The sequence below is a fragment of the Molothrus aeneus genome, chromosome Z (genome assembly GCF_037042795.1).
Source record: "Molothrus aeneus isolate 106 chromosome Z, BPBGC_Maene_1.0, whole genome shotgun sequence".
NCBI classification, from domain to species: Eukaryota; Metazoa; Chordata; class Aves; order Passeriformes; family Icteridae; genus Molothrus; species Molothrus aeneus.
Window position 1 is genome coordinate 8,681,622 of NC_089680.1, and position 23,022 is coordinate 8,704,643.

The 23,022-nt window shown below is 42.3% G+C and overlaps 1 protein-coding gene across 1 annotated transcript in view; it reads left to right on the forward strand.

Annotated features, from left to right (window-relative positions):
* Nucleotides 1-23,022, forward strand: part of UNC13B (unc-13 homolog B) — a 207,235-nt gene that overhangs the window by 176,056 nt on the left and 8,157 nt on the right. Inside the window, exons 31-36 of the mRNA XM_066568646.1 lie at nucleotides 3,659-3,747; nucleotides 6,819-6,971; nucleotides 8,884-9,007; nucleotides 15,548-15,604; nucleotides 20,091-20,171; nucleotides 20,564-20,711. Of these exons, the coding sequence (XP_066424743.1) occupies nucleotides 3,659-3,747; nucleotides 6,819-6,971; nucleotides 8,884-9,007; nucleotides 15,548-15,604; nucleotides 20,091-20,171; nucleotides 20,564-20,711 (652 nt within the window). The remainder of the gene's footprint in view (nucleotides 1-3,658; nucleotides 3,748-6,818; nucleotides 6,972-8,883; nucleotides 9,008-15,547; nucleotides 15,605-20,090; nucleotides 20,172-20,563; nucleotides 20,712-23,022) is intronic.

Genomic DNA, 23,022 nt, shown 5'->3' on the forward strand with positions numbered 1-23,022 from the left:
TAGTGTTTGCTCCTCTTTAGCATCCCACATGCCATAGCTAAGGCTGTCCTAGTGTTTGAGAAGTTGGCAGCTATTGTTTGGATTCAGTGCTCCATGTTTCTTACTCTTGAATCCTGCAGGAAAGTGGGGAGATGCCTGAAAATTCAGTGCATGTCCTTAAAGGGGAGTTGGATCTGCTGAGCTCCCAGGGGCTGGTGGAGGGAGGCAGACCAAAAATCCGCAGCTTCAAACTGGAGGCAGATGAACTCCATAACTTGCTAAAGCTAAAATATGTTAGCAGGGCATAATTCTTCAGCTGCTGATATGCCAGATCAGACCTGATGATTTCATAAAGTCTCTGCCTTTTATAGATAAAAATTGATTAAAATCTTTAGCTTTCTAGGAGGCAAGAGTCATGTCTCTCCACCTACATCACTGACAGAGAAGCCTTCCAGTTCTGGCCACTCACACTTCACCAGTGTGTGTGGAAACCAAAGAAGAACTAGTTCCATCTCCTGGAAAATTTGGAAGCCCATCACTGCAAATTCTTAGGCTCAGGGGTTCTTTTTCATGCATGAGGAAAGGATGAGAAGATTATCCTAAATTCAAGTTGATAGCACTTCTGTATAAATGCCACCATTCAGATGAGCAGAGGACTTGAGGTTCCACCTGTAAATGGGTTCAGATGAGACTTTGAAGCCCAGATTATCTCAAAAGCCAAGTCCCAAATATTTCCAGAAAATTAATGGAGACTTGATTTCTTCCCTGAAGTTTAAATACAGGATTAGCTTTTCCCTCTTGCACCTCAGTTTTCAGCATCACACATTTAGCCTCAGACACAGAACTGTAGCTATGCCAGCCATTATTTCTACTGGAACTGAAACATTTGCTCAGAGATCAGAAGCCACCTCACTGTGGCTACTGGCCCATGTTTTGCACAGAGAACTTTTCATTCTTCCTCTGAATTATCTCTCATATACCCACAGAATGGAGATCATAAGCTCTGAGAGAAAGGGTGTGGATGTGACATGTGTCAGTGACCCAGCTGCCGAATCCTCTTTTCTGCTATACCAGCCAGATTTATCATGAAGTCCAAGTACATTTCCTGCTATCAGTGATAGCTGATATGCTTAAAATTCATTGACTGAGCAGCAACAGCAACACTGTTGTGGGTTCATTTAAGCACTCTTATCAGTGCTTCACCACATTGGCCAAGTTTGCAGTTAATACCACATGCTGCAGTACTCAGTAACTGACATGTGATTTATGTGTGGGAAACAGCAGTACACACCTACCAGCACCTTCCTAATGAACTTATATCACACTCAGATAATTCCCCAGACTTTGCTTTTGAGCCAAAGCAGGCCAGTGCCTAAGCATTAACCATCAGTAATGTGTTATGCGGAGTCCTTGCTCCCTAGAAGCAGTTGCTCAGAAAACAACAGCTTTTCTAGCATGACAGGGAACTTTGTGGATGCTGAACCAGAATGCTTACTACCAGGGTTTGGCTTCCTGAGGATGAGGCTGGGCACCTAAAAGTTAGATGTGGGCAGCTGTCTTGCCAGTTGTACCCAGCGAGCTGTGTGTGAGCTCATGTTCTGGAGTAGTGAGAGTTCTTTACCACAGATAATGGAGCTCGTCCCCTTGGCAAAGCATTGTGTCAGCTGTCTCTTCTGCAGTACTGGGACAACAATGCATTTGCTATGAGGATGATCAGTTTGCAGTGAAATACAACAGTGAGGGGAAAGCTTAGAGGTAGCCAGGGAGCTCTCCAGGCCACCTCACAGGAAAATAAATCATTGATTGTGCAGTTCATGAACCAGGGCAACAAGTTGTTGATCCTGACCTCAAACATCATCTAGGCTCTGCATCTGATAGCTTATAAAGAAGTAGAAGTGAATAGTGAAGAATAATTGTCTTGTGCTAAATTCTTCTGGCTTTTTTTTTTCCCCTGACTGGAAAAGCAGTTAATTGAAATGTTTTGATGAATCATGAACTGGTCCTAACTCAAATCTGTCAGAAATGGCTGAAATCAGAGGGCAATTCAGTGCCATTAATAGTAGAGCAAATCAGGCAGCTTGTGACTCATTGTGCCTTTACGCAGTAGGAGGGAAGGATTAATGTAAGGGCAAGAGAAACCACCACCACCAAATGCTGCTTTTATTTTGTTACCTACAAGCTTTGCTAGAATGAATGCTGATTGTCATGACATTAGCTTCCTTCTGCCATCAGAGCAAGAGTGTTACAAAGATGATAGGAAAAGAAATTTACTTTAATAAGGGAAAAATAATCAGAGGCAGCAATGCCTAAAGTTACAACGCCTAAGTAATCATCATTTGCTTGATTGTTGGTTCTTACTTTAATTACTTTTAAAATTCTGATCCAGAAGTTTCATTAGCACAGGTTCAAATGCATAATAGAGTCAATTTTCCATGCCAGCTTACAACAGGAAAATGAGCAGATCAGATTCCAAATCCCCTAAGGCTCGGCTTTCTCTGACAGATGCTGAAGCAATATGAAGAGGGCTTCAGCACTGATTTTAGAGGTGGGAACTCCTGTCGTGTTCAAATCCTGTATAGATGGATATACCATAAAAGTCTAAACTGATTTTTAACCACGGTACTGGTACCCGGCTCATTACATTCCTAAAGAGATGCTCTGCCTAGGAGGAAGCTTTTTGTTTTACAAACGTCTTGCTTGCCTACACAGGCAAATCTGTTTTACAAGTTACTTTTTATGAGCAAATGATGCCAAAGCATTCATCCTGTGTTGCTAAGTGTACACACAGGTATGTTGCTCAGAAGTGGCTCGTGTGAGGCTGGAGGGGTGATGGCTGGAGGGGAGCTGGAATACAAGACTCTGCAAATCATGTTCAATTTAAAAACAGGTGGCTTTGCACTGATAAGAATAGAGGAAGCACTTCCTTACAGAACCTGCCAAGATGTCAACAGCATTCATGTAGTGCTTGGGGAACTTATTTTTTGTTTTCCTCCAAACACTTGTGTAGTACAAAAAGCTCTGTCTGGTTCCATGTGCGGATAGAGCTATGTTTGCTCAATACCAGTAGCTGAGATTTTACTTTCCAAAAATGATCAACAAAAGTGCACAACAGCTTCTGCCATGATATTGTGGCCAGATTTTCAAAATAGCTGGGGTCCAACCTTCTGAAAGCAGTGACTGAGTCAATCTTCAGTTAAAATACTTGATGGCAGGAAGGAAGGTGAAATAGCTTCTTTCAAGATCATACATGGAGAAATGCACAAGTAGTAACAGCCAGTCTGCAGAGCCCTGTGTTCTTCTAGACTCAGAGGGGTGACATGACCTGTGAGCCCAGGGCAAAGCACAGCACTTGATGGATTCTCAGCCCCAGTACACTCTTGGCCACAGGGAGTTCACATTCCCTTTCTTCCTCAACTTCACAAACATCAGGAAGGATATTGAAGGGTTATGGGAGCCTGGGGAAATTACTTGCTGCTTTTTAGGCACATATCTGCTGACTGTTTCACAGCTTCTGTAGCAGCAGCAACACGCAGTGGAGGAGAGCATCCTACCTGGGAGAGTCCAGTGGGGATAGTTCACCTGCTTATTAAGTGTAGCCCCAACAGTGAAGAGAAGCACTGCAGAGGACAGCGGACTGCCCTCTGTGTTCAAACTTAAATGGTTTTTTTTTCATCCACAGTTGGATGCAGAAGCAAGTGACCATCTCAAAGAGCTCCAGGTGAAGCTGAACAATGTTTTGGATGAGCTCAGTGCAGTGTTTGGTAACAGGTCAGTACTAAAAAGTCCTTGTCTTTGAAGCATTCCTTTATTTTATCTAATCTCATTTAGTCAGGTTATGAAAGAAAAGAAACTCCTGTGAACTGCATTGTATTTTTCTTTTTTTTCCTAAATTTATGGCCTTTAATATACAGAGACTATCTATAGAAGTGAGAAACATTTTTGAAGTCTTTCTCTTCCTGTATTTCTCTGCTTGGAAATGTAGCACAGAGATCTCTCAACTGTGAAATGTATTTGAATTACACAGAGTGATTTTTTTTTTCAGTAAGTAGTACTTGTCAGTAACAGAATTTCCTGCTCCTTTACTGCTCAAAAAGCAGTTTCCAGCTTAGTGTTTATGGAGCAGCATTCTTGTTTAAACATTCTGCTCTAAATGTATGAAACAGCTGATTGATTTCTGATTGTTAAATGAATACTGGAATAAGAAGGAAGCAGGTTTAGAATCTGAGATTGACCTGTTCTAAAGCTTCTGCAAATGTTATCTAGTGTTTCAGGGAGCTGTCTTAAGCAATGCCAGAGTAATTGATGAGAAGTAAGTTTTATTGCAAATCATGTTTTCATTTACCTGAGGATAAAATGAGCTCAACATTATAAGACTTCTGTAGTGAACTACAGAGCATGTCAGTTAAGTGAAATCTAAAATACAGAACTCCTGACTGATCTTTGAAAACAACCACTTCCCATTACAAACCCCATTCATTTCATGTTGTGCTGCATAACAGGATTAATGCAGGCAAGAATGTAGTGTAGCTCGAACATGGGCTAGGCAGAAAAAATTGTACCAACTTGGCCTCATGGGGTCGACAGGTTTGCAATTCTTATGGCTAAAAAATTATAGTGGGATTTGTCAAAGACTGTTTGAATTTCACCGCACAAAGCTAAGCAGGGAGATAAGTGAGCAGTTCCCATGGCCAGTGCTTCAGCAAGAAATGGAAAGACTCAAACTGTAACTGAATGGAATCAGTAAAGTTCATAATTAGGCACAGAGTGACTGAGAAATAATGATTAGGGAGGTGAATTCTTTTAATCTGAATATTGTCTCCATGGTGCCATTGCTACAAAACAATTTGGGGACAATCTTGACATATGATAATGTGATTTAAAGAGATTATCCAGTATCAGTGTACATATCGGGTAGTGTTTTAGAGAGATGAGCCAGCCAGAGATGCAGCCAGTCAGATGTCTCAGGTGCTTAATTTATTCTTTAACAGTCTTAGAGAGTGAAAAGTAGAGCTGCAGTTCACTATACAAGCATGATCTCCTAAAGGATATAAACTTAGGAGATAAGGCAGATATCCGCAATAGTCTGTGCAGAGTCTGTAAACAGTTACTCTTTCACCTCTGTGCATACCTGACACTGCAGATCTTAACTCTTCTTTATCTGTGTGAGATTAGCTGTACTTGATGAGAAAGCAGCATATGTCCAGAGAGCCTCGCTACCCTTGTGCTGAGAGAGGATTTCGTCTGGACACAGAAGCATTTTCTACTTTGAGAGGAGATAAGTCTTGGTAGGGTTTATCCTTCATGCAAGGCTAGCTCCTGTTTGTTCTTGAAGGCTGTAGGAGTGAAGGAAGGAATTCCTGGAGGAATTAGGGAGCAGCAGGCCCCATCTGACAGCATAGGTGAAGTTGTTTTTTTAGCTTGCTGCTGCCGAGGGCTCCTGTTAAGCTGTACATTTACACAAGCTTCACTTTCAGGTGAACCTGTTGCCACAGTAACTGATCTATTATTTTTCCTAAAATTGGCAACCATTTTCACTCATAGCACATTTTATCCATGAGGCCATTGTTATTTTCCATCCTTGACCTGGAAGGGTTTAAAGCATCTGGAAGCAAGGTCCTGCAATTGATGAAGCAATGGGAGAACTGTGGGGTGGGATTGGCCGGTGACAGAGCAGGAACTGTTAATTGCACAGGAAATTTTTTATGCTCTTTTATTTGATGTGGCTTAGGTCTCTGGTTAAGCTGACATTGCAGCCACAGCTGAGTGCTGCAGGACTCTTTCTGCTAGAAATAGGGCACATGGGAGACAGCTCTGGAATTTTTCCAGTGAGAGGCAAGCTAGAATTGAGCAAGAAGGACCACGAGGCTATAGGTGGCAGAGCAGGAAAGGTGACCTGGTGGAGAAGGAAGGTGAGAGCCATGGGACGCTCACACCCAACCCATAGCTGTCCTGGTGGCTTGAACGTAGAAGTTCAGGTCATTTATGCAGATGTAAAGCTGGCTTCCAAACTTTTGTACCTCCTCTTAAATCTTTACCCTAGCTCCTAACACTGGCTTCTCTTGCTGGCTTCAAACCTCTCTGTGCCATTAATGGATAGTTGAATGTCACTTGTAGTGCCTGTTGTTAGTAACTGTTCTTTTAAATGTCAAAGCATTTTCCTTTATTTGCTGAATTGATTAGTTGTCAGCTCTGCTGATCTATTCATAATTTTAAATCATTGCATTATTTAATTTTGAATCTCTTCTTAGCAGGAAGAGGTGGAAAAGTAATTGTGCTTTAATACCTTGTGTGTCACTTCGTTACAGGGAGACTGCACTTTGCACAGCTGAGCCCCACATCCCAATTTGACACTTGGCATGGGCTGTATGGCAGTGGACTGGTTTAAGCTGGTGCCTGCCTTCAGGCTCTCTCTGTTATTTCAAAGACTTAAGCTATGATGGGTCATAACTGGATTTCTGCTGATGGACCCCTGGGGCATGCATTGTCATTGCTCCATGTGATATTCCAGTCTCTGTGGTGGAGAAAGCAAAGGGTGCAGCAGGGTGCTTTGAACTAGGGATAACAGTGTTTCTTGAGGTCAGGAAAGGATCATTTCTTGCTGCAAGATGAATGAACAAACTCCTCTCAAATATGCTTGTGTCTCCTGTTTAGAGGTGGTCAGCTGTGTGTGGGTGGTGGGCATAAGGAACTGGAGAGCATGCCCCATGGTACCAAATACAGTAAGGAAAAGAGCAGCAAGTCTTGTGAAAGAAAAGTGTGAGACTGAGTGAACTTGAAATCTTTTACCTTGTATTTCTGCCACTAATAGTATTGTTTTTGCCTCTCTTTTATCTGTGCAGCTTTCAGACACGGATTGATGAATGTGTCAAGCAAATGTCTGATATCCTCTGTCAAGTGAAAGGGACAGCAAATTCTGCTGCTAATGCCAGAAACACGGTTGCACAAGATGCAGATAATGTCCTGAGGCCACTGATGGACTTCCTGGATGGAAAGTAAGGGAGTGTTCAAATATATGCTACACATACAGTTCATTGGATTGGAACAAGAATGAGGCAGAGGGGAAAATAGCTCCATGTTCTTGGATTGTCACTGAGATTTCCAGTCTCCAAATTTTCAAGAAGAATTAATAGCTTTTCTTCCCATATCTGCTTCTCACAAGCCATGGATGGGCTCTTCAGCCTTCATTCAATCCAGTTATGACCCAAAGCACACTCCAGTTCTTCTTTCTACCTCTGGCAATTATAGCAATCAGCAAAACACACTGCTGATCAAGTAGTGAAAAAGACTGATTCTAAATTTTCTAGCTGTGGTTTTTTTCCTATAGAGATTTTATTGTAGCCAATTAGCAAGCATATTGCAAACAGTGCTTATGTACTTGATACATATTCTGCTCAGTACCACAGTCCTGTCAAACGTGTATTCGAGTCATACCTGCTGCTGTTCTGACTAGCAAATCAGCTTCTGAATGATGGGACGTGAACATGGTTGATCCATTGCTTTAATTAACTGTTGCATTAGTACCATGCAGCATGATTCAGCTGGACAAGGACAGTTAAATTTCAAGCCAAGTCTTGAACTGCAAAGAGAAACAGTTTTTAATCTTTGTACAAGTTAAACTTAATGCTGATGCACATCAGTTCTTCATTTAGTAAGGGATGACCAGCAATTTTTATAATAAATGCTGCAAGAGATATGAAGTTTGACAGCTTTAAAATATAGGGGGTTTAGTTGCTCTTAGTGTTGATTATCCTGTCTTTTTTTTTGGGTCACTGTGTTCTAAGTGACTCTCTGCAGCAGTCATTACATCTAGGAGCCTTCTCATTTGATCATTTTCCATGCATACCTTCATGAATCCTGAAAATCCATATTCCTTTGTACCATTGGGAACGTGGTTTGCTACAGGCTTGCCATCCAGCTGTGGAGCAAGTAACTTTGATTATGATAACCCACGCTTGGATTATTTTCTTCTCTCCTTTACAGAAGGAGAGTATCTTTTTACTGCCTCCTGCATCCCATCCATATCAGTCCTGTCCCTGTTTGTTTTGTTCATTTACTATCTAACCAGCTGTGGGAAGAAGGGAGGTTGGGAGAAGATGTTACACAATGGAGAGGAGTCAGCTGTCTTAGTGGTACTGGCCACAGAGTTCCTGTTCACAGTGTGATCAGTAAATGCTGAAGTTTAACAAATGTTTCAAAGGAGATTCTAGCACTTTTGGCCTTTTTTATAGCCTGTACAATAATAAAGGAAGAAAACCTAGGGAAATAAATCTCCTTGTGTTAGAGCAGATAAACTCATGGCAGGTGATTGGTGAATGCAGTCATGACAAAATATGGAGTTGTCCCAGAAATATTTTGGGGTGGTTTTTGAGGTGAAAGATTTAGCAAACTTCAGCAGCTTTCAGAAGCTATGCAGGAATTTCTGCACAACACTCTGGAAAGTGTTAATTTAGGTATTCATCAAAAATCATTATAGTAACCCCTTGAAGCTTAAAACCCATTATTATATATTTATAATTTTTTCTGTATACTCTATAAACCAAGTATGTCTTCTTAAAGGGATCATGTTCAATGGTACCTGCTCTTATTTGGATCATATGTATTATTCCAATTATTATTACATGTATTATTCTGCCTATCACCAAGTGACACCTTGTGTAATCCCCAGGTCAATAAACAGAAATTACTGAGATCAGAAATGTCAATCATCCATTTTGTGTTTTTAGTGCTAGACTCCCAATAGTGAGCACACATTCTATGCTTTAGAAGAGGGAAGATTTTTTTACCCTTAAAGTAATTGTTACAACACACTGCTTTGGATAGGGCACTGAATCTTCCATATGCAGCTCCTTTTTCATTGGGTATTGTGCTCTTTGAACTTACCCAGTTCCTGCTCTTTCCCTGCAGCCTGACACTGTTTGCAACTGTGTGTGAAAAGACGGTGTTGAAACGGGTGCTGAAAGAGCTCTGGAGGGTGGTAATGAACACCATGGAGAAGCTGATTGTGCTGCCTCCTCTTACAGACCATACGGTAAAGCTTTTTATCCTTCCTGACTCATACCAGAAAGTGTTGCCATTGCCTGTGTAACTCATCCCCCTGACCTAGTGAGTCATCCCTCCAGGTAAATTTGTCTGCATGTAGCCTGCCTGAGGATGGAAAAACATGTCTGTAAGTTGGTAAAGACAGGGAGCATCTCTATTTATGGTAGGGTTTCAAGACACAGAGCATGCTGTAGAAGAAAACACAATTCAAAATCCATGATCCAAAAGGAGTTTCTGTCCAGTGTATCAGTTTGCACTGAGTAGTGTTTTGCAATCCTCTAAGGAGAGCTGTCCGTGTATTTGGGAATTATGGAACAGTTAGGCTTCATGGCCTTCGGTCATGACCTGTAGCCACTTTTGCCCTATCATGTTAGCCAGAGTGTCTCTCTGTATAGATGTGGTTGATTTGAGCTTGATTTTTAAAATCAACCATCCCCCATTTTACCCCCACAGAAAGTTTTAATACCAGGATTGTCTGGCAGGATTTCTCTGTGATGCTGGGAAGTTGGAAGTGAGTCCAGATAGTTTTTCTTCAAAGGCAGTCTTTTATATAATTGTTCAGCTGTGTGGACATGCTGGATGAATGTGTGTTGTGAATGTAGTGCTGCTTTTAACAATGGAAGATTAACTCTTCCCCAGTTCTGAGAAACGAGAGAAACTGATTAAATGTCAGTCATGCATGCCTAGCTGCTCTGGGGGATGACACTCAGTTGGAGGCAGTGTGAAGTTTGGGATGTAACCTCATTATTTACAGATGATCCAGAACTTCTTTTCATCTGGCTGTTAGAGTGAACTTGCAGTCTGTAGCTCAGTTATGCAGCCTTACTTTTCTCCCAGTGGTGGGTAGAACAATAATGGTTTTCATTATTCAGCAGTTCCCTAACATATCTGCACTGGGATTCTTGGGTTGCAGTGTCCAGGGAAGTGATGCAAACCTGCGTCTTGCTATAGGTGTCTCTTGCTCTGAGAGGGAAGGCCCTTGTCTCTGGCCTTGATGATGATGATTTTAAATAGAACTGTTGGGATGAAGTGCACTGTTATACCTACAACCATGAAATTAGCATGAGGTGTAATTTGCTAAAGACTGCTTTCTCTGAGCTCAGATTTGGAGTAATCATTTCTGCTTGCCTTTATGATTTGTAAAGAAGAAAAAGCAAATAAATTTAGAAAGGTGAAATTTCTTTGTCTTGGTTGAATTGCTTTTAAAAAGGAGTCTTTGGGGGCAGGTGCTAAAATCATCATGTAGAAGCAGCATTAACATGACCCATTTGGAATGGAATCACTGAGATCAAGGGCCTCAGAGAAAACTAGGGAGGAGCTGTTTGAGCTTTATGCTTGCTAGTTTTGGATTTCAGAGGCAGAGTAGGAGAGTGATTCAGTACTTGTATCGTGAAGGAGGCAATAACTGTGATCAGCCAATTCTTCCAACCTGCAGGATATTGCTATAAGCCACCTAAAGTTTTTTTTCATAGTTTCTTGGTGCCATCATTTCAGTTTCAAATGGAGAAGCAAATTGAAGCATATGCTTTCTTGTCTAGATAACACAAAATGCTCATAGCTGGATTTCTTGATGTCTAATTAGTTGTATGGTAGCAAGGAGGCTGATCTAGTCTAAACTGGAAATGAGTTGCTCTTCTAGAAAGACAGTTACGAACAATGCAATGACTAAAATGGCCTTGTCTGCAGTCCTTGAGCAGGGAACTGGTGGTGAGGCTGGATGAGCTGCAAGGACAAAGAGCTGCTTCCACTGTTCTCTGGGGCATAGCCATTTATTCTGTCACCACCAGGTTTTCATCATTCAGTGAAGGCTAGCTGGGCAAGGCAAGGCAAAATTTGGGGCTGCCAGCATGGGCAGAAGCAGTACTTTCTTTCTGCTGTTCTACTTCTGTGCCAAGCTGCTCTTAGCTAATTTGGCTTGCCTTTTTTTTTCTTTTTCTTTCTTTTTCCTTTTTTTTTTTTCTTTTGCAAGTACATCAGACACAAATAGCCTCAGGCAGTGTAACACACTTTCCTCCCAGCCCTTAGCAACAGAATGCCCTAGTGGAGCCTCTCTGTGTTTGAACGACCACTGATGGGGATTTCCGTCCTAAAACTCATGTGCAGCCCTTAAGAAGTAGGAGATATTCATGATAGAAAAGAATCTCTTTTATGGAATATTTTATCTTCTTTCTGCAAAACTGCTGGAGGTGCATAAGTCTTTCTGATGGAGGTCATGGAAACCTTCTACTCAGGTAGAAGGTTCCCGTCACCCTGCAGTTTGCCTCACCTCTCACTTGCGTGACCCTGCCACTGCACAGTGCTTAAAATACCTTTCTCCAGACTTAACAATTCCACTTAAGTCCGCTTCTGGAAGATTCTGTGGTGTGGGGCTCAGGTGAGAAAGTGTTAGCACTGTGAGGGATCCAATGGGGACAGGGCAGTTTTACAGCCTCCCACTCTGATGACCTGATCTGCGGCTCCTTCATGACTTTCAGATGGGTGACTTCTCTGAGCATTCTCTGCCTGTGGCTTGTGAGATTAGCGGCAGTATGATCCCAGTAACTCACCAAGTCATTTACATGTCACTAATTTTAAGATCCAGCATGTAATTAAATACCTTGTGTCTTGGTTGAGTGAATATACACTCTGGGAATCTGTATTTTGGGGTTCAGTGCACAACGCTTGGTGATATTAACAGAATAGTTATACATTTCTTAACTGCTTATGATGAAACTGTACCATGCCATCAGTGACAAGTCAGGTGAGAGAAGAAGTGCTTAGTTTACACCCAGGTGATTCCTTTGGAGCCTCTCCTTTATTTATTTCACATAGTACCCTGCAGCCATTCACGTGAGGCTCTGTTTGTGCTTGCTCCTGCTGTACTTTATTCTACTTGTCAGACTTGTCATCACTAAATGAGAACATCTTCCAGGATAAGAACTAAATTTTCTTTAAGCTGAGGACAGAATTTGCATTTGACTTCCAGACTGCCTGTTTTTCAGGCTCATCTGCCTGAGCTGCTCCAGAGCTCTGTGGTGGAGGAGAGTGTGGCTTTAAGAGATTTTCTGAAACCTTTCTGAACTTCTGTTATTTTAAATGAATCCTCTCCCTTGTGCTAGCTTGGAGCAGAAAAGTTGAAGGCTGCCTCTGTGAGGACAAAAAGCTTTCTTAGCCTTGAATAAAATTATGGTCTGTGAACTGCATATGTGCCTAGTTCTCTGTACTGACGGGTAATTATTTTCCTCTTTTCATCCCCACTTTTAAGCTTATTTTGTCAATTTTTGTGATTTAATACACCACAACAACTAAAAAATAGTTTTATCTTAATATGTGCTAACAGACGTTGCCAGATGAAACAGAGTTTTTAAAATGAACTTAAATGCTGTTAAATTATCAGATCTTATTGTTGTCGAACATAGGAATTACAAAAATATGGGAAATAAATGTACAGTGTGAGATAAAACTTCCTTTCAGTGTTACGTCTCAGAAAAATAAGCATCACGTATAATACAGTTTCCAAAAAAGGACTGGAATCCAAAAAACTTGCAGTAGGCTTTTGTTTCCTAACTTTGTCAGCTGAGCAATAGGGACAGCTAAGCTTTGAGGGTTTGAGTCACTTGGAGTGTAAATCAGTGCCATCCTCTTGGCTTCCAACAATTAGACTTGAGTCAGCAGATGATTCTTCTCTGCATGCTTTCATTAAAGGAACAAAAAAGCATCAGACCCTTAACAAGGAATTTAAAATCTCTGTGTGTTGTGGACTATTGGTGTGTTTCTTGTTTCTGAAGAGTTTACGAAAGTACAACTAACATCATGGAAGAGCGAGGAAAACCAGCAAGAGGGCCCATTCCCTTTCCAGCTGTGTTTGCTGCAGAGCTAGGCATGATTCATGATAAGGATTTAATTTGTCCTCATACTCTATCCTTGACATTTTAATCAATTCCATTGTGGGCAGCTTTTCTCAAAGCTACCTGATAATTTAAGTTCAGTTGTTCTCACTCTCTGGCACAACTGGAATAAGTGCTGTCTGTAGAGCTTTGTGGTACATTTTCCATCATAAATAACTTCTCTGAGGAGTATGGCATCTTGTTTACAAGAATGCCATTTGGCAGAGGAAGGAGTTGTCCAGATTTTCTTTAGATCTTACCAGCACTGATGACAAACTCAGTGTAACAGCAAAATAGTTTCTCCTTGCAGATGCATTGACAGAGATTGCCACTGATTGACAAGGATTTTCTTAGCGTGCAAGAGCTGGGAGTTACCTGAGCAGCTTTGTTCCATGAAGCGTGTCCAGTCACTAGCTATTGCTCGGTGTTATTGACCTGCCCTCCTTAGAAGCTTGAGGCAGGAAGACTACGTGCCTGAGCTGGTTAATGTTGTTGTTCAAATGTATATGAAAAAAAGTGTCCAGTGAATGCTGAAAATACTGAATTAAGAAAGGTTGATGTTACTGTGTTTTGAGACTACTCCCTTTTTCAAAATTCCAGATACAAAAATGTTTTCATTTTTGTTTCCTGCATGGTCAGTGGACTCAAAAACCTTAAATTTTAAGACCCTGTAAGTCAACAGATTTTCATGGCAAATCGTACAGAACAGCAGGCACATCTGTTGGGTAGAAGAGGCTGGTGAAACCCCGTATTCAGGTCGGTTATTTGGCATGGCCCACAGTGAAATCTCTCTGTTGCTGCTGGTGTGCAGTCATGCTCAACCTTCCTTGCTGGAAATACATGGAAATTTGTGCTCTTTCAGATTAGAGAGCTGTTCTCTTCAACACTACCCATTGGATACTGACAAGCAAGACAAGCTCTCCTTCTCATTTCAGAAGCTTTCCTTTGTAGATTCATTGTGCTTGCCTGCACTTTCCTCTCCACCCCTGCCAAAAGTTGTGAATTTAATCATTTATCAAGAGCTTCTGTTTAGCTAGAAAATCAATAATGTTCATTCTGTGTCGGTTTGTATTCAACAAACATAAAAGGCTGAGGAACAGTGAGGGTTAGCTGGTGGTTACAAGTAGAGCAAATCAAGAGGTGATCTCTGGTTTCAGGTCACAGAGTCTTTCAGCTTGAAGAAATTTCCAAAGCTGGAAAAACTAAAGAAAAGGCCTTTCCTCACCTTAAAAATTCAGTTATGGGCTGCTCTTGTAATTAGCAGAGGGTGTCCAGTTGCCCTAGAGCAGGTCTTGAGTTTTCCAGTTTACATTTATAAGCTGCCTGTTTTTCTTCTGGTACCCCAGGCAGCAGGTATCAAGACTTTTTGCTGAGAGCAAACTTTTAGAGGGGATGATGTTCATTTTATTCCTTTTAATAAAAAGAAAATTTCACCAGTGATCTTTGCAGTAGTAGCCAGTTCCCAGTGTCTTCTCTGCAAATCCCTGTGTGAGACAGTTCTTGTTCCACAGAGTACTGACCTAAAGAGCAATGAACAAATGCCCAGGAAGACACCAAAGGAAAGCTGAATGACACTGGCAGGGGCAAAGGGCAGTATAATAATTCTGGGTTTACATCTTGCTTCATTACAGTTTGAGGTATTTTGGGGTGGGCTGTGGTCAAGGCTGTTGTGGTTAAGTGGGAGTGTTGAAGAATGTTAAGATAAGAAAGGATAGTAATGGAGAGGGAAGGAGAATTGGATTTACCGGAGATCTTTTGTTCGTGAAACCAATCAATATAAACAGATTGGTTTGCCAACCTTATACAGCATGCCCCATCCCAGGTTAGATGGGGCTCTGAGCAAGTAGTTCTGAGCTAGTTGAAACATGTTTTATATGTTAACATTTATTTTCCAAATGCCTAAATAACCAGTTAGTACATAGGTATATGGAGCTTTTAAACTAGAAGAGAGTAGATTTAGGCTAGATAAAAGGAACAGATCTTTTACAGTGGGACTGGTGAAGTGACTTGAAGCAAGATTTCCTGTCACTGGGGTTCATCTTCCCTTTGTGTTTCTTCATTGGTTATACAGCTTTGGTAAGGCACAGTGGGGGAAGAAGAGCCATTGGCCAAGCTCTAGAGCATTTGAAGGTGATGCTATAGTATTCACAAGACTTTGACAATCTCTCACCCCTGAACAGCTGAGGTCCAGTTTTGTTTGTGATCTGATCTCTGCTTACCCCCACCATGATGACTGGGCCCTACTTCTGTGGACGGATTCTCATCATCTTGGAGTTGTGTGATCTTTTGCTGTGGCCAGTCTTTGCAGTCTTTGTGTGTATTTAGATGTGAAATCTAGAGGAGTGTTTGGAGATGGCCTTCACTCCAACCCTGTGCAGTCCATTTGAAGGTTCATCCTGTATAAGTGAGTGGTTGCTGTAAGCAATAGTGAGCTGGTTAGCAAGACATTATGCTCTGAAATAGCTTTTGTGGTATCCACAGAAATGCCAGGGTTTCTGCTAGGTAATAAACTGGCAAGGAGAGTCCAGTTGATGTGCCTGGCTTGGGGTGGTTATGTGAAGTGGCTATGAACTGACTTGACTTGCTCAAAGGAAAAATATGTGAAGCTTGTTTATAACCTTTTTTTTCCCCCCTCCTTTCTTTTCTAACTTCTGCAACCATAGGGCACACAGTTGATTTTCAGTGCTGCTAAGGAACTGGGACACTTGTCAAAGTTGAAGGTATTGTCCTGCATGGCTTGTGTTAATGTCCCTGTGGTAAGCCTGAAGTGTCGTAGTGCATAGCATGTCCTGTGCTTCCAGTGGTTTGTCGCTGAATGCAGTTGTAGAGAAATGCCTTTAAATGCATTAAATGTGCTTTTAAATGCATTCTACTAACATTAGCATAGTGCTTAACATTAAATCTTACTGTGTGTTTAATCATCAAAGTAGTTTTTCTCTTCTGTATACACGGTGCTAAGTCTGGTACATTGATTTAAAATGAAAAAAAGGAAATTTCTCAATATCTGGCCAGCTCCTCCGTATCCCCATTTATAAAAGGGAGTCCCTAATGCTTGGAAAGACACTTGCGTTAGCTGTGGGTGAATTACATGGACTGTTAAAAAAATAACTGTTGCTTATGGAAGAGAGCCTGTGTCTGTAAATTCCTTCTGCGTGGGCTCCCTTCACAGGCAAGCTGGCATTTAGCATGAAGGCTCTGTTGATGTGTTTTGACAGTGCATGACGTGACAGTGCATGACATGAGCATTATGAAGTGCACGCCACCTCATCATAAGCGAATCAAGCACTAATTCAGTGATCACGACAGGAATGGTATGAAAATAGTGACGCCTCACAGCACTCAGATTGTGCTCTGCTGTGGTTGCAATTGTGCTACAAGACTGGTATTGTGCAAGAGGAGGAGGTCTAAATCTCAAGTGTCACAGTGCACAGGCTGCTGCGAGGGAGATGGAGCTGGACCTGAACTCTGTGTCAGAGCATGACCAAGGAAATCTTCCCAGTGCAAAGGATATTCTCCTAAGTGATTATTGCAGTTTCAAAAACCATTTGTCCCTTCCTGCAGTTTTCTGGTTTTGTCTTGCACACTAGTACAGCTGTCTTCATACACCTATTTCCCTTGCCCAGCAGATACGTTTTCCATACATGTTCATGTGGCCAGTGCACAGCTCATTTAAAGCAGTGCTTATTAGCAGTTCTAGCAAGTGATCAGGGCTTGCAGGTATGTCATTAGATGTGCACCTGTTCTCCAGCTACATTTTGAGGCTGGTACATAGCAGTTAATAGTCACCTAGCATAAGCCTCCAAGTGTGTCTCCCCAGGGAATAGCTGTCACTTGTGCTGAGTGATGGCCTTATGCACTCCCACGGTCAGGCTGTCATCCCTGGTGACATGGTGTCTCATGAGGATTGCGTTTCCTTCCCTGCTTCCTGCGCCTGCAGTGATGTCTGTTGCTTCCATGGGAAAAATGGGGAGAAAGGAGCTTTGTAGCCAGCCTGGGAGAGTGGCAGCTGAAGCACAGCATCCAAATGAGACCCCTGTTTCCTGAGTTTCCCTTTTCTCTTGCAAAAGCATCAGCAAGGACTCATCATGTCTCCACATGATGAAAAAGAAGCCATTCCTGCCTTTCACATCTACTCCTGGTGTCTGAAGGCAGAGCTCTGAATTTGCTGTTTCTTCCCCCAGGTCACAAGGACAGTCTGTGAGTTCCTGTGGTTTGCTTGCATTCTTGGGTGTGGCCACTGAAATTCACTGTTATCTTTTACTTGGTTCCACATTTTCTCATGACTGGAATTTCGAAGCATGTACAGGGCACCTTTTGCCAGGAATGGGTTGGAAGCTTTGCTGTTTTGCATTTGCACTGGCTGGGTAAAGGTTGTTCCCCAGCAGCGGCCCGTCTTCAGTTCAGTTACTGTAAAGCTTAACTTTGGTGACTCTGGGCTGCATTTTTAGAAATGCATGTAATCATGCAAATCAGGCAAGCCCTGGTGTGGGTTCAAGCCTTTATTTGCATATCCACATATAGAACTGCAGCATATAGGTACACAGGATTTTACATGTGGCAAGACAGTTGTGCTCAAGTGTGAAAGTGTCTGAATTTTGGAGACCATAAGGGAAATAAGATTGTGTCCAAAAATTTCCAGTAGAATAGGAGTGTTACGAGAGTAAGAATTGCTGGAGTCTGTGTAAGAATTGTGGATATTCTATTTTTTGTCCTTTTATTTTTGCAGGCACATACAAGATAACAGGGAAGGCATGGTTCTTCAGACCCCCCTCCTCTGCATTTTTTAGTTCCACTAAAAGCTTGGGAAAATTATGGGATGGATTTTAAGCATTATTGCTCTTAAATAGGACAGGGAGAACAGAGCCCTAGTGAATCAGATAACTCAGCTGAAAACTGAGACTGACAGACCTGACAAGCACAGGCTCTCGTCCTGATGACAAATCAATTTCACAGTGTATTTTAAAATGCTCAGAAAGCCAACCATAAACCTGACTCCTTGGTGCCACATATCTGCCTCCCACTTATTATCAAACTCTTTCTGCTCAGTTTACTTAATAGCCAGCAACCAGAGCAGGGAGTGGCTGCCTTCTCTCCCTTGTGCTGTCCCCAGGATAAACAGCCAGGCTCTGACCACAGAGTTTCTTCTGAAAATACCTGTGGAGAGTACAAGGATGAGGCTGAGAGATCAGGAAAAGTTTGTTGGCTTGTTTGGGGTTGTTTTGGTTTTTTTTTACTTTTTCTGCTTGAACTTGCATAACTATTTGATGTAAATATTTGTTTCTTGCTTCTGGCTGGCAATCTGGGAAGTGCAAGGCAGCGCTGTGCACAGTTCTTTATAGGAACAGTGTGGGATTTGCAGAGTGCAGGTATGCACAGGAATGACAGTGTGGGCTCCTGAGTAGGTGCAAGTATTACCAGTCCAGTCTCTGGATTATTTTTACATAATGTGTTGAAGGAAATGACACTGGGAAACTCAGAGAAAGCAGTGATGTGTTGCTGTGCATTGACAGCATGGGCACGAGCGAAGTGGCCTCTCTGTGGGGCTGAATGAGCTCTGTAGGTGTTTGAGAGAAAAGTGCTGACCACCTGCTTTCTGTGGCAGTTGGGGCAATCTGGCAGGCAGGCCTAGAAAGTCATTTTAACAGATGTGAAAGTAGCTCTGCCTTGGGAGCACAGCTACCCTGACTAAACTGGCCTTTCCCATGAATGTGGCCTTGGGCTCTGTCTGATTTTGTGCTTAATCTGACTGTGAGACAGAGAAAAGAACACTTTACCCTCTGTGCACTGAAGTCTCTGTGTACTGAAGTGTGAAGCCACATCATCTTCAATTGAATTACCCCCAGCTCATGAAGAAAAAGGAGGAGAGTTATTGCTCCCCTCAGGACAACATATCACAACAGAAGGCACACTGCAGCTCACAAAGTACTGTGCCCCTGCACACAGTCCCCAGACCAGGGACATCCTGTGTGGAGGAAGAGGCACATTGAGGCACATCTCTGCTACTCAAGAAAGCAAGGTGTGAACTTGTCTGAGAAACTGACAACTTGAGAGGCATCTTCAGTGCAGTTCAAGGCTTCACTGTGTAAAGTTGATAGCTAGATGTCTATGAGAAGTGTGGCAAATGCCTTATGGCTGCCCCTAGACTGCAGAGAGCCCTGTCTCCATCAGGCAGGAGATGGATTGCAGTGGATAATGAATAGGGACAGCATCAGGCAGTGTGAACAATCAGCAAGCTGCAAGATAGCCAGCAGGTTTGTCCCTGTGAAACCTACACATGATGCACAGACTAGGTGTGCTTTACACAGAGGCAATTTAGCAGATGTGTCTCCTGGAAAGTGTCTAGGGGGCCTATGATATGTTTAAAGTAGGGATAAAGCCTTTGCCTGATTGGTTTACACCTTTTTTATGAATGGTTTAGGGCCCAACCTGAAGTCAACTGGCCTGACCCTCCAGCTACTCAGTTAAAATATGGGTTTGTTCAAAGCTTTGGTTTCCTAAAATACTCTGTTTTCCCCTGAGATCTAGACTAAGCATCAGAGAAAGAGCTTAGTGAAATGCCAAAGGATGGCACATCCTTGTAGTCAGCCAAGACTCTTAACAGGGATGTGCTTCCACTGCAGAAAAGGGAATTCTTTCCCAAGTGATTACTGGCTTTTTGCTGTTAGAGTTGGTGGGTCTTAATGGGAACAATGTCTTCTTTTAGCAAATCCATTTTCTTTTTGTTTTCTTTTTTTCCACAAATGATGGAATGAATTAGTGACCTCTGTAGTTGGAAGAGTTGAAAAAATCCACAAGCAACAGACATATAACAACTTTCACTAGTGCCTAGTTCTCAGAATTCCTTGATTTAGATGGTATTTGGAGAGTCTTGTTGTGGCTTTTCTAGAATGACAGTGGTGTCAGGCAGGCTTCTGTTTAGGTTTTCTTGAGAGACAAACTGTGATTTTAAATTGCTCCTTACCTTTGTCCAGTTCTTTCCTTATTTATGTCTTCTGTGCCTGCAAGAAAGAGAGAAAATTAGTTTATTTCCAAGTTAAGCTGTAATAAATGACTCTGAGAGACTCCATTAAGCATTCCTTGAACAGCTGAATTAATGCTGCCACCATGCAGATACAGCGTGAATCTGGAGAAAGTGGTGATGCTGGGGACTTCTTTTCCTTTAGCCTCTGACAGCTCACTCATGTCAAATACAATGGTTGTTTGCAGGATCATATGGTGAGAGAAGAAACCAGGAGCCTCACTCCAAAGCAGTGTGCTGTTCTGGACCTGGCACTGGATACAATCAAAGTAAGTGATTCCATTTCTGTTTCTGCTGTTCCCAACTCCATCTCCAAGTCCTCTTTGGGAGGACAGTGCCTGTCCTACTTTGTGAGATGGCAGGAGTTTGTCCCAGCTGTCACAGTGATAAAGGCTCTAAGTGAAGACTGCCATGTATGTGTACACCTGAGGAGGTTCAGGGGACTGGCGTGCTGGGAGTCAGCATATTCATATTTAAGTGCTTTGGAAGAGGAATACCATGAGCAGTTGGTATCAGCTGGTCTGAGGGCTGGGTTTCCAGTATAGAAGCTGTTTTGTGAATTTTTCCAGCTGTTTCCTATCCATATGCACAACTGCTCATACATGTTGGTTGCTGGTTGCATTTCTTGCTCAGTACCTTTCCCATTTCTTTTTGCTCTTAGCAATATTTCCATGCTGGTGGGAATGGTCTGAAGAAAACCTTCTTGGAGAAGAGTCCAGACCTACAGTCACTTCGATATGCTCTCTCCCTCTACACTCAGACCACGGACACTCTCATCAAAACATTTGTCCAGTCTCAGACAGCTCAGGGTAAGACTCTTTCGTGTTGGCAGGGTTCAATGGAGCTCTTGGCTCTGCTCGTAATTTCTCTCCCTTGTACTGCCAGCTTGTAAGAGTGCTTTTGGCAGTAGCATTTCTGAAAGTGTGACAGTTTGGAGCTTGTGAAACTGGGAAAGAGGAAAAGGGGGTTATTTGCCACATCATGACTACATTTGGGGAGAGCAGAAATATGTGAAACATAAGGCCTGGGGTGTTTGTGGTCTTTTTTTCTCTGCAGTCCTCACTTAACAGTCACGTTTCATGAATTAATGTGGGTGGGTGGCTTAAGCAAAATTTGAAGTTACTGCATTGAGGCTTGTGCGGTGGTGTGAGGCACCATTTCAGCAAGACACCACTGCAGAAACCTGTCAGTGCCTGTGTCACAGGCCAGCTGTGTGTGTGGCACAGCCCAAGTGGACCTGACTAAGGCTAAGTGACAGCAACGTGATGACTCACAGAGCTACAGGCTGCCTGTAAAGGGAGAGGTCTCTGAGGTGAGCAGCAAATGCACTGTTTTGTCTGCAGCCAGTACAGGGTATGTGGGAGCTAGATGATTACAGATTGCCACACAACATATTAATAAGCTGCTGGGATGGGTCACCAAACTGTTTGGTGATTCTCTGAGAAGCCTTATGCCTTAGTGGTGCTGTTTCATTGAATGTGGAGGGGTAAACAGTTAATTTTGTTGCTTTCATGTGAACATTTCCATATTATTATACAGAATAATTTGGTCTCTAGTCAAGGACCATGACTGGCTGACTGTAAATGTCACTATTCTCAATAAGAGGAGACAGATGCTACAAAGGGTTGGGTCTAAACAAAAACTGGTATTTTTGTGTTTTCAGGCTGTTTAATTAAGAGCCTTGCATTAAACTACTTCATCCCAGCAGCAAAGTCATACAACTCCTGGCTTGTCCTTCTCCAATCTTCTTGAATGGGATCCTTTATTTTCAATCCTTCCAAGCCTGAGAGAGCTGGCAACCCCACAGACTGTACTAACTCTGCCAGCAGGTCATCACACCAAGTCCCAGCATCAAGGGGACAGCCTTCCCTAGCTCACATACATTCCCTTGTGTGCAAATGAGGCTGCTTGATACTGGCATTCCCTTAGCAGTGCAGGTGGTTCAGAGTTTCAGTGAGCAAAACAGGGTTTGTTTCTAAAGAGGAAAGTTTAGTTTAGTTTTGGTGGGTTGAGTCATCAAGAGGAGGCTCAGAGGGGACCTGAAACTACCTGGAAGGAGATTGTGAGGTGCAAGTTGGTCTTTTTGCCATGTCTCAGGTGAAAGGATGAGAGGAAATCGCCTGAAGTTGTGCCAGGGGAGGTTCAGGTTAGATATTAGAATTTATTTTTTCATTGAAAAGGTGACTAGACATTGGAATAAGTTGCCCAGGAGGTGGTGGAGAAGTGTACAATTTCTAGAAGTGTAAAAGAGGTGTCTGAATGTGGAATTTAGGGACATAGTTTAGGGATGATTTTGGTGGAGCTGGATTAACAGTTGGACTAGATGACCTTGCAGGTCTCTTCCAGCCATGATGGCTCTGTAGTTCTGTGATCTCTGCCTACAGCAGCACAGTCTAGTCTTCCTTATGTTCAAATATACTGCATTAAAAGACTGAAATTAAATTAAAAATCTGTACCTTTGAGAGAATGGTCCTGTAGCTGTGTCCCAGCAGAGCAATGATGACATCCAGTGGCCAGACAGGTCAAAGACTGCTACATCCACTAGGGACTCCAGGAACCTGGCTGTTGCCATCACTTACACAAACCACGTTTTAATGGGGAACTTGAGTGCCCATTTGAGTGAGTGCTTAAAATCTTTGCTGTTCCGTGCACATATTTCCCATTATATATCCAAGCTAGTTTTTTATGTGGATACTGTTAAATTACTGTTAAATTCTTAAATAAATGCTGAGCTAAGGTGTAAGAAAGTGTGCAGCACTGATGTCCTGCAGTCTGTACTACAGTCTGGGGTACTTAAAATTAGAGAAAGGAAAGTGCTCCATTGAAGACACAAAAGTGACAATTCAAAGATGATATGAGAAAGTGGCTTCATGCAATGCATGATTTGAGTGTAAAACTTCACTGAGGGCAAGTATTTAGCAGAAACAGAAAGATAATGGAACATTATCATTACCTCTCAGAAGCAGGAATATACAGGGCTGCCACAGAAGTGGGTGCATGGGTATTTATGTATTTTTTTAGAAGCTTAGAAAGAATGAAGCTCTGGCTTTAGGGCATCATATACACACGTTATGAGGTCATCAATTAGCTCTCAAAGCTGACTGATTACACTTCTTTGTG